This window comes from Leptonychotes weddellii, chromosome 8 (genome assembly GCF_054177405.1).
Source record: "Leptonychotes weddellii isolate Sample4059 chromosome 8, ASM5417740v2, whole genome shotgun sequence".
Taxonomy (NCBI): domain Eukaryota; kingdom Metazoa; phylum Chordata; class Mammalia; order Carnivora; family Phocidae; genus Leptonychotes; species Leptonychotes weddellii.
Genome location: NC_138376.1, coordinates 2,514,329 through 2,529,574, shown reverse-complemented (window position 1 = coordinate 2,529,574; position 15,246 = coordinate 2,514,329). Strand labels below are relative to the sequence as shown.

At 47.8% G+C, this 15,246-nt stretch overlaps 1 protein-coding gene across 1 annotated transcript in view; it reads right to left on the bottom strand.

Annotated features, from left to right (window-relative positions):
• RIPOR2 (RHO family interacting cell polarization regulator 2) overlaps nucleotides 1-13,662 on the bottom strand; it is a 23,310-nt gene extending 9,648 nt beyond the window's left edge. Inside the window, exons 1-8 of the mRNA XM_081827522.1 lie at nucleotides 13,626-13,662; nucleotides 12,738-13,432; nucleotides 9,565-9,749; nucleotides 6,920-7,091; nucleotides 3,893-4,028; nucleotides 2,752-2,913; nucleotides 1,359-1,517; nucleotides 599-801 (exon numbers count right to left, since the gene is read on the bottom strand). Of these exons, the coding sequence (XP_081683648.1) occupies nucleotides 599-801; nucleotides 1,359-1,517; nucleotides 2,752-2,913; nucleotides 3,893-4,028; nucleotides 6,920-7,091; nucleotides 9,565-9,749; nucleotides 12,738-13,432; nucleotides 13,626-13,662 (1,749 nt within the window). The remainder of the gene's footprint in view (nucleotides 1-598; nucleotides 802-1,358; nucleotides 1,518-2,751; nucleotides 2,914-3,892; nucleotides 4,029-6,919; nucleotides 7,092-9,564; nucleotides 9,750-12,737; nucleotides 13,433-13,625) is intronic.
• Nucleotides 13,663-15,246: the final 1,584 nt, after the last annotated feature.

Sequence of the window (15,246 nt, the reverse complement as noted above, 5' to 3'; positions counted from 1 at the left end):
ACCGCCTCTTCCCTGGCAATGAGGAGTGATAGCTTTTAAAATTAAAAATATTCTTGTTCTTTGAGCCAACAGTTTGATAACTTGACCCCAAACTACTCATAAAATATGTGTGCATGTATGCTCACCATGATATTTTTCAGAGTGGGGAACTAGACTAATGCCGATCAATATGGAACGAGAAAATAAATTATGGAATATCCATGCCCTGAGATGTACATTAATCCATCAAATGGGATGAAGTAGATCAACATGTTCTAACAAGGAAAATCACCATGATATAGTACATTTAAGAAATCAGTTACACAACACAACAGTGTGATCTCATTTAAGGAAAAAATAATTATATATGTGAGCACATATGTAGAAAAACATGGGAAGGAACATACACCAAATTATTAACAGTTCTCTCTGGGGGTTGGACTTACGGGTGCTCAAATATTTGCAGTATATTTTTGTAGTTTATGTGGTGTTACAGATTATATGTTATTAATAGGCAGAAGAAAATTATTTTGATAAAAAACAGATGGCAAAATATTCATAGTAAATGATAGAAAATTAAATAAGCTTCTGGCTTGATGTCCACGATTTGGGGCTTTACCTTTTCCCTGAAATGCTCATCTCTGGAGGCTGCGGCCAGGTAAAGCATCACAGCCTGGCTCACTTGGCTGTCATTCCTCATGAGCAGCAGGGCCAGGGTCCGGAGTACTTCCTGCTGGGCCGGGAGGCTGCTGGGTGCGAGGTCACTCATGGCCTGCAGCAGTTTCTCATCTCTCAGCGATTGCAGAGTCTGAATCAAGGAAACTAGCGAGTAAAAAGAAAGCAGAATACCTTCTAGTTCCATCCACATCATTGCAATAAGCTTCATGCCACACTCCAGGCTGGTGCCCATTCTTTTCATTTCCTGGATTCCCAGCCGGAGATCTGGTTTTCCATCCTCCCTCCTTCCCTTATCAACATGTCACTGCATCTGCCTTCTTGTGAACCCCACTTCTGCTTATTATCATGAAAGCACCACCAAAAAGGGCAACCTAAAATAGTACTGCCTGTAGACTTGATCCCACTAATGGCAAATACAATACACTAATGAAGGTAAGAAATTACATCAGTAAATCATTCAGCAGCTTCTCGTCAACACTACACCCCTTCTGGGTGATTGGGATGCTCTTCATAAATCCCCGCTTCATTGCCAAGAGGCTCGCTAATGTTAAGGGTCCAAAAGTCATTGAAAAGGCAGATCTGATCCCAGCTGTTGACTTGGGGTAAAAGGAAAGGTTCCTATCACTAAAAACTACGACTGAAAAGCCCGGAGCGGACTCCAAAGGGAGCCAGCACACAGTGTGACAAAGAACGTGTCCCACCTTGCTTGGCCAGCTGGTTCACGTGACTCTCGAGGTCGCTCACACCGTGGCTGGTAAAGTAACTGTAATACTGGAAAACAGTGATGACTTCCAAAGGGAGGCTGGAGGGGAGCAGAGGCTCAGCCCGGTCCAGGATTTGGGAGACCAGGGTTCGGAACACTGTTTGGAAGGGAAAGAGGGGAAGCAGCTTTGAGGAGACGTGACCATTCATTCGTGTTTTACTGAGGTACATGGCAGGGCGAAGTCCGGCAGGTGAGCCGATCCTCAGAGTGCGGCTGCATGAGTTTTGCGTCTGTGTGTACACACACCTATGTGACTGCCATTTGGGTCAAGTTACAGAACACGGTCGGCACCCCAAGGGTGAGCTTGTGACCCCCGAGCACCGTAGGTTACTAATGATCTGACTTCTGTCAACACGTATTAGCTTCACTTGTTCTTGAGCATCATGTAAATGGAATTATCTAGAATGTACTTTTTGTATCTGGCTCCTTTTACTCAACAAAATATCTGTGAGATTCATCTAAATTGTTGCTTGTAGCAGTAATTTATTATTCTTTTTTTTTTTATTTTTTTTTATTTTTAAAAGATTTTTAATTATTTATTTGACAGAGACAGAGACAGCGAGAGCAGGAACACAAGCAGGGGGAGTGGGAGAGGGAGAAGCAGGCCTCCCGCCGAGCGGGGAGCCCGATGTGGGACTCGATCCCAGGACCCTGGGATCATGACCTGAGCCGAAGGCAGCCGCTTAACGACTGAGCCACCCAGGCACCCCGTAATTTATTATTCTTTTTAAAAACTGCTGTGTAATACCTTATTGTATGAATGTTACTATATATATATACACAATATATACATATACATAATACTATATATATATATACACATTCTATATACATACATACACACAGAATACATTCATTTTCTTGTTGGTAGGCATTTGAGTTGTTTCTTATTTTCAGCTTTTGTGAAGAAAGCTGCTATGAACCTTTTTTTAGGCGTGTCCTTTTTTGTGAGTATAAGCATGTATCTCCCTTGATATATTTAGGAGCGGAGTCGCTGGGTCATAGGGTAGGGGTATATTTAGCTTTAGGAGAAAATGCCAAACAGTTTTTCCCAAGTGGTTATCCTCCGTGACACTCTTGTTTTGGTGACATTTTAATGAAAAAAGTCTACAGCCACCTAAATGGCCATACAGAAATACAGTGCTTTTAGAAGTCACTGCTGATACTCTGAATTAAAACATGTTCAAGTCTTTCTTTCCTTTGATGGCACTGAGTAGACGAGGCTTCCTCTGCAGGGTCAGCCTGTCCCAGGGGAAGGGGGGCGGGAACCCGCCGGTGCCCACCTGCAAGTCAACGGCAGAGACGCCTTCCTCCCCACCACTGCCCCGTACCTGGGTCTGCAAGTCCTGGGTATTCTCTATTGATGGTTCTGGCGAAGCCAGCTTCTAGCTGCTTCATCACTCGGTCGGCCGAGCTGTGGTAGACGGCCACTGGGCTGCAGCACTTGGTCCAGAAGGACAGCAAAGACAGCTTTTTGTGAAATTCTGGGATGGCTGGAAGAGAAGAGCAGCCCCCACCCCACGACGCACGTTCTGAATGAAGCAGATGAAGAGATGTACCTGCGCGGGGGCGGGGCCGGCACCAGGGCCTCTCTCTCTCTCTCTTTTTCTTAAGACTATAGTTTTTAATTTTTTTTTTTTTAAGTAGGCTCTACACCCGATGTGGGGCTTGAATGCACGACCCCGAGATCCAGAGTCGCGGGCTCCACCGACTGCCAGGCGAGCCAGCCAGGCGTCCCCTAAAGATTGTGGTGTTGAATCGGAACTACAAGATTCCTCTGTACGTGACAGATTTTCCAAAGGGCAAAGACGTTATTATTAAGGAACTCCTCTAGCCTGGGCAGCCAAGAAAATGCAGCAAAAGCAAAGCTGTTTGCTTTTAGTGAGAGAAAACACAGTAGCTCTACGCTTGGAAGATGCTCCCACCATCTCCTCTCTGGTAACTCGACAACAAAACACCGTATAGGCCCAGAGAAGGACACCTCAGGCGGTTTTTCTGCAGGGGATGACACAGAGCGGGAGGTGGCTCGAGGAGTCTGACACGCTGCCCAGGGGGCTCCCGGGCTGAACTCATGAAGAGCATCGTGCCAGGCCGCACAGGGTCGGCGTTTCTCCTGTGTGTGCTTGTGATCACGAGGAGGCACCTGGGAGCGGGGAGGACATGGGTCACTCGCACCCTGAGTGTCCGGTCCCTTTTCCTGCCTCTCAGCCACGTGCCAAGGTCCCCCGCTCCCGGGAGGAGCCGAAGAGGGGGCACAAGTGTACGAGGAGAACCTATAGGGACTTCTGTTCGAGGCTTCATCAGACCTCACCTGGAAGACCCTGGTGTCTTCCAGTGTGCAGCTATTCCTCCACGTTGGGGCCCGAGCGTGGGCTCCTGCTGTCCTGACACAGCAAGGATGAATGTGGCCAAGGAGTGTGGGCCAGTGGCCGCCGTCTGCGTGGACGGCGGTGTGACGCGCAGCTTGCTTACCTTCAGTGACGGAACTCATGTTCCCTATGTTCTCATGGCTGACTGCTGACAGTTTCTCCACCACCTGGATTTGCCTAGAAAGCTTCTCTAAGAGATTGCTCGCCACGAATGGGGTTTTGCTTGAGAAAACAATTTGCTGAGGAGACAAACAGAACCAGTGAGTCAGTTAGGTTGTTGTTGACCGGGGTTTCCGGGCCCAACCTCCTCTGTCCTAACTCGGCGGTGAGGCTAACTCAACCCATTCGGGGGTTTGGTTCCAGTTTGAGAATGTTCCTCATTCCATGCCGATGACAGCATCTGATGAAATCACACCCATGTTTTTGTTGCTTTAAACGTTTTTTTCGCGCCCAAATAGATTCTGGAACGTTCTCAATAATAGAGCTGCAAGGTTATTATAACGTTGCCTTTGCTTTTATGTATTGTGACTCTGTAAATCCTCTTTGAGATTTGGAAGGCATATTTAGGCTGCTTATCTGTGTGCTAACAGAAAAAAAGATTTATTTTACAAGTAGTAATTTTTCACAGCGTGGATTTCATTCCTTATTTTCAAGCTGAAAATTAAGAACGTGTTGTAGAATAATCATGATTATAATCAAGACTACCTCGTTCTAATTAACGAGTGCTTTTTATGTACCATGCACTGGTCTGAGCCCATGTATTAGCTCATGCTATTTCTCACAGTCACCCTGTGAGGTCGGTACTGTTGATAGTCCATTTCAAAGATTTTATTTAATTTATTTACTTACTTACTTACTTACTTATTTATCTAGAGAGTGCCCGAGCAGGGAGAGGGGCAGAGGGAAGAGGAGAGAGAATATCCCAAGCAGACTCAGAGCTGAGCAGGGCTCAATCTCATGATTCTGGGATCACGACCTGAGCCGAAACCAAGAGTCAGACGGAGCCACCCAGATGCCCCTTGATATTCCATTTTACTGCTGAGGAAACTGAGGCCAGGGAGATCAAGAAACGTGTCCAAGGCCACATAAATAGCAAGTGATTTCACCTATGTGCAGGTCACAAGAGTCAAGGGCATGAGGACAGAAGTCAGTTGCTGCCTGAACGTTCTCGACCTTTCTTTGTCCCTCGGAGACCTGTCCCAATCACGTGGTAGGCATGGATGCAGGATGCAGCCTGTAGCGTCTTCCTGTACGAAATCCTCTAGACTACACAAATAGGATTTTCAAATTCAGAAGTCTAGTGTAGCAATTATGTACTGATGCCTTTCATGTAAGTAAATACAGTAGAAATGAACTGACTTGGGGCATGGTTATAGCTATTATGATCCTTATGGAATGCCCATTTTTATCTCTTTGCAATTATATACCAAATGAAGACATTAACTCACTGATTCAGCAGTGGATGTGAGTTAGAAATTAAGTTTCTAATCCTTACTCCTTCATTCTACATCTTTATATCTACCTCTTTTGTTTTGCTGGTGCTGATCTTCCCCACAGAAGAGCTGACTTGTTATAACCATGGCCTGAGTACAGACAAGAACATGGCACTGAATATTGCTTGCCAATTCGTCTTTGAGAGAAAACATCCATTCCTTCATGGAAGAGAATTCTCTTACGTTTCACAAAATAATGGCTTTCCCTCTAAAAGGCAAATGGGTCGCTGGCTCAGCCCAGAATCAGGCTCAGCAAGGACAAAGAACTGTGAAAACTGTCTCATTCAAGTAGTTGGGGAATAGAGAAGAGCTATAAAGTAAACCACAATCCTTGCCCATTTTGGCCTGAAAAAAAAAAAATTGCACCTCCTGCCAGATTGTCAGTAAATGGCTTACAAATTCGACAGTCAACAGAAGAGATCAACTGGGACGTTGGCCAAGTTAGTGCAAGAGTCCTAATTGCCAACCAGTTTCCCACAGCGTCTGAGGTGACTTTGCGGTTCTTTATTCATGGAGGAGAAGCATATTCTACATCTCCTCACAAATGTATTATGGAAGAAGCACATTAACCCACTTCTGGCCTCTCTGCGACCCCTTCCTCCTTACCCTGCCTCTTGTCTTCTAGTGGGTCCCCTGCTCTTAGGAGCATGATTCCTCCTTCTTTGACACCCTTCCTGCCTGGCCAATCCCCCCGAAGACCATTACGTTTGCTTTCCCATTCTCATCCTGTTCCCCACACATGCAAGTAGGCTGGAGCAGACAGGCAACCAGGCAAGGAGGAAGCATTTAAGTAGATGCTCAGGGAAAACGTTTTGTTCAAGAAGCTAAAGCACTTCCTGCAACAAAAGAATTTTGAAATATTTGCTCCACTGTTGCAAAATCTTAACTGGTAAACAACCTGAAATGAAAAGAAAAATAAGCCCCCAGTGTCCCAGGATGAGAGCTAACTGGTGATGATAATGGCCTATGAAAGTATTCGTTCTCATTGCTGATAGGTATTTATTCAAGATCTGGAAAGCCCGGGTTATATCCTGCAGCATTTTGCCTTTAGCTGTCCAGGTGGTAGAAAGCTAAGTCAGGGGACAACTGCACGTTAACAGACGCTCGTAACTCCTGCTTTCAAAGTCCATTCATTTGCAGGTGGCAGAATACAATTTTTTTTTCCTTAGTCATATTTCTCTTTTATCAAATGATTTGAGATCAAGTGCTAACCTATGACCTTTTAAAGTGTGGAGAGCTAGGGGGCACCTGGGTGGCTCAGTTGGTTAAGCGTCTGCCTTTGGCTCAGGTCAGGGTCCCGGGGTCCTGGATCGAGCCCCATGTCGGGCTCCCTGCTCTGCGGGGAAGCCTGCTTCTCCCTCTCCCTCTGCCGCTCCCCCTGCTGTGCTCTCTCTCCCTCTCTCTCAAATAAATAAAATCTGAAAAAAAGAATAAAGTGTGGAGAGCTAGGTTTTAAGACAGAAAACCCCTGGGTCCAGGGAGGATGGCCACGCCCACGAGAATGTTTGAGTTGGCCCAACTCGAAGGAGGACTGTTGTCTTATTCCTGAATTTTCCTTTCTTGGGCATAACTGAGAAAGGAAGCCCACCTGCTTGTGCACCCATACCCTGGGCTCTAAAGCCAACACGGTCACCCACCTGAACGAGCTGGGTGCAGTATTGAAGGTGCCCGACAATGGCAATGTCCAGACTCTCATTGCCTGTGGTCAGCGGCAGGGGGCTTCCGGCCACACTAGTCCCAACTCCCGTGTCTTCCGTCAGCGCTTCGCTGAGGTGCCCCCTGGCTTCGGGGTGTACTGATCTGTAAGTGCTGAACCAGGAAGGGGGGCGAGATGTTAGATTCTTTCATCACGGAAACCCCAGGTCACCTCAACACAATGAGGGAAGGCCCCCCGCCCATGGTGCCCACCGAAAAGGAGGCTTCCACTAAGCCTGCCTTGAAAAACCGAGATACCTTTCAAAAGCTACTTCTTGGTTCAGCCTGGCCACCAATTTGCCTTGTTAAAAGATCACGCAAACAGACTGCTTCCAGAGTTCTCTGTTTGCCGCCCAAGCACAATGAGCCGTTTGTGAAGCCGGCACACCAAGGAGTCTTTGAGACAGGCTCTCATTTTGCACTTGCTACACTTTCTTGCTCTGTGGATGGGGGTGCTTTGCCAAATTTTCTGGGATTAAGCCATCCTCTATATTTGTGGTGGCCCCAAGAGCAATACCATTAAGAAGCAATGTCAAGGCGTTTTCTTGGCCTCAGATCAATTGCTACTTGAAGAAAAGGAAAAAAAGGAAAGCTGCCAACAGGAGACATGATGTTCTGCCCCAGACAAAGGCTACAAGGGGGCATTTGAATCCTTCCAGGCAGCGCCTGGTTCTGCCTCTCCTGCCCGGTTTTAGCCTCACCGTGGAGCTGTCTCAAGCTGTATCACGATGGGCACTTACATTTTCTGCTGCCTCTATTATCCAATTTTGTTCTGAAAATTAATCTGTGTGGGAAAGAGGGAGTAGTCTCATTTCACACGAGGGAGGGCTGCCTGGCAGAGATAGTCACCACCGTGTCCTGTTACACAGCCGGGGGGCCAGGCAGCTGGTGGCTCCTGGGCTCATGCCCCCAGCCCGTGATTTAAGAAGATCATGCACCCGAGCTTAGAGGCCTTGAGTGCTTTACTCCAACCCCCAGTTGCCTCCAAGGGGAAAGCACTCTCTGTCCCGGCCATCCGCACATGTTTAAAACACACACACAATTTCTACAATTTCCCCTAATCCCGCTGATGACATAAAATCGAGCATTTTAGACAATTCAATATCAACGGTCTATAAAATGTACAAAACCCACGATGTTTTTGTTGTGAAGATGCTTCTGACGGCAACAAGAGTAAGAGTTTAGACCGATGTCTGACTTTGACATATCATGTAACAGCTTAAGCTAACGAGTAGACGGATTTTTGGTTTAGAAGCATTTCACAAGTTCGATCAGGTTAGAAAAATCTCAGCACAGAATGTAGGAGCATAACGTCAACCTTCCATTCATTGCATTTTGTTTGCCATGCCCTCAGCTTGCTCAATGGATAAATTCTGTTTCTCACGGGCGCCTGGGTGGCTCAGTTGGTTAAGCAACTGCCTTCGGCTCAGGTCATGATCCTGGAGTCCCTGGATCGAGTCCCGCATCGGGCTCCCTGCTCGGCAGGGAGTCTGCTTCGTCCTCTGACCCTATCCCCTCTCATGTGTTCTCTCTCTCTCTCAAATAAATAAAGTCTTTAAAAAAAAAATTCTGTTTCTCACATTTTTGTTTCCTGATTTTGGAAGAATGAGCCCTCTAGGGACAAGAAAGCCCTCAAAAATGTTACCGGAACATCACCCACAGAGAGGTTGGTGAAGATGGGACAGCTGGAGCTCCCTGTGACTTGAAAACTTGTTTGCATAACATGTCAAAGGTAAAGATGGTGGAGATCCACCCTTTCCTTCGGGAAAGTATGTGTGGGTCTCACCCCAACAGTTAATGAAGGTGAGTATGCTCAACTGTGCTTGTTTTGCTTTAGCTGAAGTCACAAAATAGACCCCAGACTCTAGCTCCAAACACAAGTTCTGGCTGTCCAAGAAAGCCTGATGGAGAAGGTGATAGTATTTCACCTTCATTGTCCCTTCCTGCTGCCTCACCCCTGCCTGCCCCAGAGAAGGCGCATTCTCCACCTGGTAGACTGGAGAACAAAGCAATCAGTTCTCAGTGATCAGTCGGGCATCCCTCGTTCTAAGAGAAATAGGTGGCCGGGGCTGAACCTGGCTTGGATATGGGCACTGATGAGCTTGATCTACAACTACTTTGCCAAAGGGGGCAAGAGGTAAAGGGGTGGAAAAAGCAGAGCATAACAAAATGAAGAGATTAGAAATCGGACGAGAACCAAGTACAAATGGATCATCCAGTAAGAGTTCTCCGGAAACATAGCATATCTAGTTAATTTAGAATTAATTACACTGGGGTCAGGTTGTAGACCCCAAACCCTCCAAGATGTAGGCGCGCACACACACACACACACACACACACACACACACTCACACAAACATGTCCCCTTCATTTATGAGGAAGAAAAGCAATTCATTTTTCCTTGAACTGCACAAAAGAGGTTAATGATATTCAAAAATTGTCTTCAACAATAATGGGGAACCAAAAGGCAATGGCCAGTCCTGTGGGGAGTTCTCCTCCCGGATAGGTGCCCAGGTGCTGACCGATAGTGACAAAGAACCACTGTACAGATCTTAGAGGTGTAAGCACACACTAACTTTACACTTACCTATTTTTCTCAGTCTCAGTGTCTGAAAATACTGAGTCCGCGCCTCCACCAACATTACAAACCTCATCACCATCCTCCTCCTCCTCGTCAAAATCAGAGGTGTTCAGGAAATCAAAGCTTTCTAAAGCACTTTCAACTGTAAGACTTAAACTGGAAGACCTGCTGCGGCTTCCGGCTGGCTTGCACTGCAAAGGCAGAAGGCATCAGGGAGAAGATCAACATATCCAGAAGCAGAAAACGTGGCACACAACATTCAACTTGAGATGTGACACTTTCTGGGTTTTTTTCAAACTTTTATTTTTTTATTGAGCTTGGCGTTAAAAAAAAATGCATTTAAAATCTTCATATTAAAAAAAAAAGTACAATGATGGATAAAATGACACAGTATCTGGGGTTTGTTCCAAAATCATCTGGAGGGAAAGAAGCAGGGAGAAGAACAGACAAAACAAGACTGACCATGAGTTGACACTGTGGAAGCCGGGGGTGGGGGGCATGGGCACATGGGGAGGCATTATAGGATTCTCTCTATTTCTGCCTGAAAGTTTTATAATGAAACGTTGAGGGAATACGACAGCCCAGAGAGCCCTGGGAAACAGAACTGCTCGAGCCCTCCCTCTGCCTAGTGCTCAACCCCAAAGAAAATACAACCAGCAGACAAATCTAAAGAGTCATGGGGTCAATGCCAAATGCTAACCAGTCCATAAGGTTATGTGGGCATGTCTGCACTGTCCTGAGACAGAAGCTGGCTGCCCAAGGAACCTGTTCTAAAGGATTAACAAAACCAACCCCAGAAAGAGAAAACGACTCCCACTCACCCAACTCATACTCCCTACGTAAGTAGACTTCAGTATTAATTTTACATTCATGGCATGTAATTGGCTCTGTGCGTCGAGGAGAAAAGGAAGGGCATGGGCGGCGCAGGAAGGAGCCCCGCGTCCTCTATGGCTTTACCTCTGCAGGGACAAGTTCCGCCGCTTCCCTGACTGGGCCCTGGGATTATGTGAGCACACCCACTCCGGGGTCTGCCGGACACAGACAGAAGCATGACAAACAGAACAACATCAGCTGCCAAGGGCACAGGGATGGAAACACCTCCTTCCAAGTATTCAAGAGGACAGACGCTGGGGCGCATTGAACGGGACCAGTCCTGCAAGGCAGAAGAACCAAAGGTCCTCCATCCAGTTAGGTGGCCCTCCTTGCTCACTTCGTAACATAAGGCAGGCAGTGCCTGGCGGGGATCTGTCTCTGAGACTCAAGGTGGAAAAGCACAGGGGAAACCGTCTTTTGGTCTCTTAAATCAGAGTTGTTTCATTCACCCTCAGTGATCTCCGTCCCAGAGGCAGCATCATTTAGTTTCTGATCCTCAAGAGGCTTAGCATCCTGGGAATGTGAAGGGGGGAAAAAGAGAAAGCTTTGTCTAGCAGATGCTTTAATTCCGGCTGGATCCACAGCCACTTGCCCCAGACCTAAACTCGAATGCTGTTTTCAATCACAGAGAGTGAGAAGGAGCCAGTCCAGACGCAACCTAGTCCTAGGGTCTTCTTTCTTAACTAGCTATCTGCCGAACTTGACCTCACGCAGGATGGATGTGTTCAAATATCTATCATAACAAAGGGATGGACACTTAAGGATTTTAGAGGCAGGATCGTGTTGGAACAACAGCAGATTGAAATAATACTGTGGAAAGAAATCTGTGACCACCAGGTGCTTATAAGACTCACAGATGGCTTGCTCAGTGTTCGCTGGTGGATCCAGCTACTTACCAGCCATCTAGATGCCTAGAAACGGGAGCTGCTTTCCCCACTCGCTTTCTCTAAGGCGTTTGCTGTGGTGGGGGTCAGTGTGTCTTTAAATTTCACACCTTTTGCCCACTAAGCAAAGCTGGTCAACTCTGAACACAACAGTTTGTTGAGGGAGTAGAAGATGTTTTCACTGGAGAATTAGACAAGCAGCCTCCATGCCTGAGTCCTGAGCGGGGGCTTCTGAGAAGTGTTTTCCAGAAAGCAGATTCAGAGAGCCCTGGCCTACTTCTCAGAGGGTGTACTTGCAGCTGGATTAGTCTGTCATGAGCACTGGAGGACCTGGAGAGTTGGGGCAGGAAGTCTCATCTGCCCTGGGGACCAACCCCCCTCGGAGGTAGGTAAGCACCACCGAGAAGGGTAAGACAGTCAGCAAAGCCCTGGAAATGTGTTTCCATGTGCCACTAAAAAGACCATGTTTTACGAACAGTCATACAAGGGGATGAGACAGCCTTCTGTGGGCTGAATCTCAGCTTGCCCCAGCACCTTATTTTCAAGCCCATTTGATAGGAAAGGTCACCAAAGAACAGCTCTTTCGTGGAAAAGGATCCAATTTCTCTTCTGTAGAGCAATACCAGAGTCGCAAAGCCAAGAACACAAGAGGTGGCAGTGGGATTCGGGACAAAATTCAGCTTCTGTCTTCCTGCGCGGTGTTTTAAAAGGTTTGATCCATATGCCCCGTGACAACATATCTGCCCTGGTGTAGCAACCATAATCTCATTCTTAGGTCCTCCCCCCGCCTGAGAGGAAAGCATCCCTCTCGCTCTCCCCTCCCACCCGGTCCACCCTGAGCTGTCTGACCAGGAGCAGGGTTGAGAAGGATAGCTCTGCTGGCCTTGGGGGTCCCTGACTTCCAGAGCACAGGAGATGGTGATTCGTGCATGAGTAATCGCAGGTTCCGACTCACGGGTCGGGACCAGACCAGAGAAGGGGGATGCAGGGGGAGGCGGGGCGGGGGATGCAGGGGGAGGCCGGGTGGGGAGATGGGCCTGTGGCTCCCACATCGGGGTTGCCTGACTCTTGACTTCGGTCAGGAAGGGACTCTATCCAGTCGCATCTCAGTGAGATTATGATCCTCAAAATGCCTCCCTTTCCCATTTGGGATTGCAGTGACTAACTCCGGGGCTGGAGGAGCTCAGACATTCCTCAGGGCTGGTGATTTAACTCCTAATCATCTTAGTGAAGCTGATATGCTGTCAGGGAAATAAAAATGAACATGCGCTGCTGGTGTTTAAAACTCAGTGCCATTCAAATGACGATTATCGGTTCTGTGATGAAACAGGATAAAACACAAAGATACACAACTTTCAAGAGGATGTTGGCTCCAGACACCTCTCTCCAAACCTAATCCAATTTCCCTAAAATGGTACTTACTTTTAGGATGTCATCCAAACGCATGACTTCTTGGTTCAGATCCTGAAACTCTTTGTACTGCTCTTTATGTGGTTCTAATGCAAGGAATAGCCCACTGAACGCATCCTCCAAGCTTCCATCGAGGAAGGATCTACAGCCTTCGGACTCTCCACTGACAGAGCCCTCAAAGAGCAACCTCTCCGTGGCCACCGGCACCTCGGCCGAAGTGAGCCTCTTGACCAGCTGCTTCGTGATGTTTCCTTCGAACGTGTCCAGCTCCACGGGCTTGAGCTCGGAGGCCTCGTCAGACTCTCGCAGGAGAGCCTCCGCCACATCCTTCTCCAGGAACAGGTGCGCTGGGCCGGCCCCTGCAGACGCTCGGCCCGCCTCAGGGGTCCGGGGCCCGTCTGTGTCCTCCTTCACCTGTGGCTCTGGCTCTGGGCCTCCTCTGGAGGAGCTTCTGGAAGATGCTGAGCCGGAGTCCTCCGTGCCCTCGTTCTGGGAGGCCAGGTTGCTGTGGCTGAGCTCTGAGGGGGTGATGGTAATTTCTGGTTTTGCTGAGCCCGTGGTGGACGGAGAGCCGGTGGGGTGGGGGGTGAGGGCACAGTCCCCGTTGGGCAGGTCGCTGACGCTGAGAGACAGGGGCGTTTTCTCCTCAGCTGCCTTTCCGTGGTCAAAGACGTCATCAGGTAGATTAGACTGTGGATAAAAGGCATCTCGTTATTATTTTAAATATAAGTGATGTGCTCGGTGTGATTTATTTCCAGACAAAATGCCAGGCAATGAAAATACACAACCAGCACTTTCATAACATTAACATGTTAGTTGTTGATTCTGTGCGTGCGTGTGTGTGAGCACACGTGTGTGTGTTTGTGGTTGGAAGTGTGGCAAAAGAAAACAAGCCCTTACAAACCATTTCTGGCGTTGCAGCTAGGTCAAAGTTCATTATTCTATTCTTGGGTTTGACATTTTTCAAAAGGAAAGATAGGGGGCGGGGAGGGAACAGAGCCTGTTTCCTAAAATCCAGGATCTCACGGTATTTGGCAGCCACGGCTATGAATAACACTACCACATTTTTTTTTTTTTTTTTGGCATTTGTCTTAAAAGACTTTCCAACACTCATGCTAGTTCACTCAAAAGATGTGCTGCTTTGTTCTGCTTCAGTTCTCGTAAATTATTTTAAAAGAATCTCTACCCACAAATCCCAAGTCCTTGAAAATGTTCTATTAATTTAGTAACCATGCCACAAATAACTGAAGGCCAGGAATATACTTGCAAAGCCTCCATAAAATGGGAGAAAAAGATGTTTTGGTTCTTTTTCAGGATTGCAAAGCCAGAACTCTCGGAGCGTCTAGAAACACCACGTCCTCTTGTCAAGCTGACCCAGGCTGGGTCAGGTACGCTGTGATTCATGAAGCAGAACTCAGAAGGGAGAGAGGTTACAAATATCCAGGTAATCAAGATCATTTGTTTATGCAGGCACTGAAATGATTTCCAAGTCATCGCTCCCTGTGCTGTGATCTGTGTGGTCTCTCACTTCCCAAATGCTGCTCCGTGGAAAAAGTTTTCTAGTGATTGGAGATCAGCTCCTTCAAAATGGATGATTTCTCTTGGGTTCTGGATTTGATCTTTTAAGTAAATGGTAAGTACCAAGCTCATGCCTACTTGAATTCTATGGGCAGCAAGGAATGATCACAATAGTGCTGGGAATAAGCCCAGGAAACAAAAATGTTTCCGGCAGTGAAATGGGAGCAGACAGAAAGACAAAAGCTCCCCGTCCTCCCCAGCAGTGTTCCTGGTCCCCCCACTGCTGGATCGGGGCCCCCCAGATCCTAACATGTGCAGTTAGTTCAACCCAAACTTTCCATTCTCATCTGGTTGGAGGGCGATTCATTTTAACCACGGGATGAGTAAAAGGATGGGTCCCCGGGGCACTCAAGTAACATCTGCAGGCTCAGGGTCGCCTCTAACGAATGTTTTCTTCTGTTAATGATCCCCGAAGTGTGCTGCTCAGAGGTGCTGAGGGTGGAAGGAATTCTGGAACCTTCTCAGCAGCTGCCAAGGAGCAGGTGGGGCCCCAAGGGCTCCAGTGATTGTTTAATTCAGTGTCCTCTGTCCTCTGTCTGCACCCACCTTCCACCTCAAGGAGAGAGAAAGGGGGAACTTATGGTAGGAACGGGGGTCCCTTAGGCATCTCCCAGAAGCCTTGGGTCCTCCAGGTGGTCCTGCCCCATCTCATCTCATCTTCAAAGCACCTCGCCTGGCAGCTTGGGGTGGTGGGAGGCCCCATGCTCCTAAAGCCGATTTCTCTTGGGCCTCGTGCTCCTAAAGCCAATTTGTGCCTATGTAAGTGGACAGCGTGGAGTTAGACTGAGTTGAGGGGACTTACGGTATGCCAAGGGGACGAGCCCATGAACAGACACACGACAGTGCGAGGGAGTGTTCTAACTGAGGCATGGCATCATGAGGCAGGATCCCGGCACGGGGAAGGCTGCTGCCCGGGAAACAGGTGGTCCCGGAGCTCAGCCCC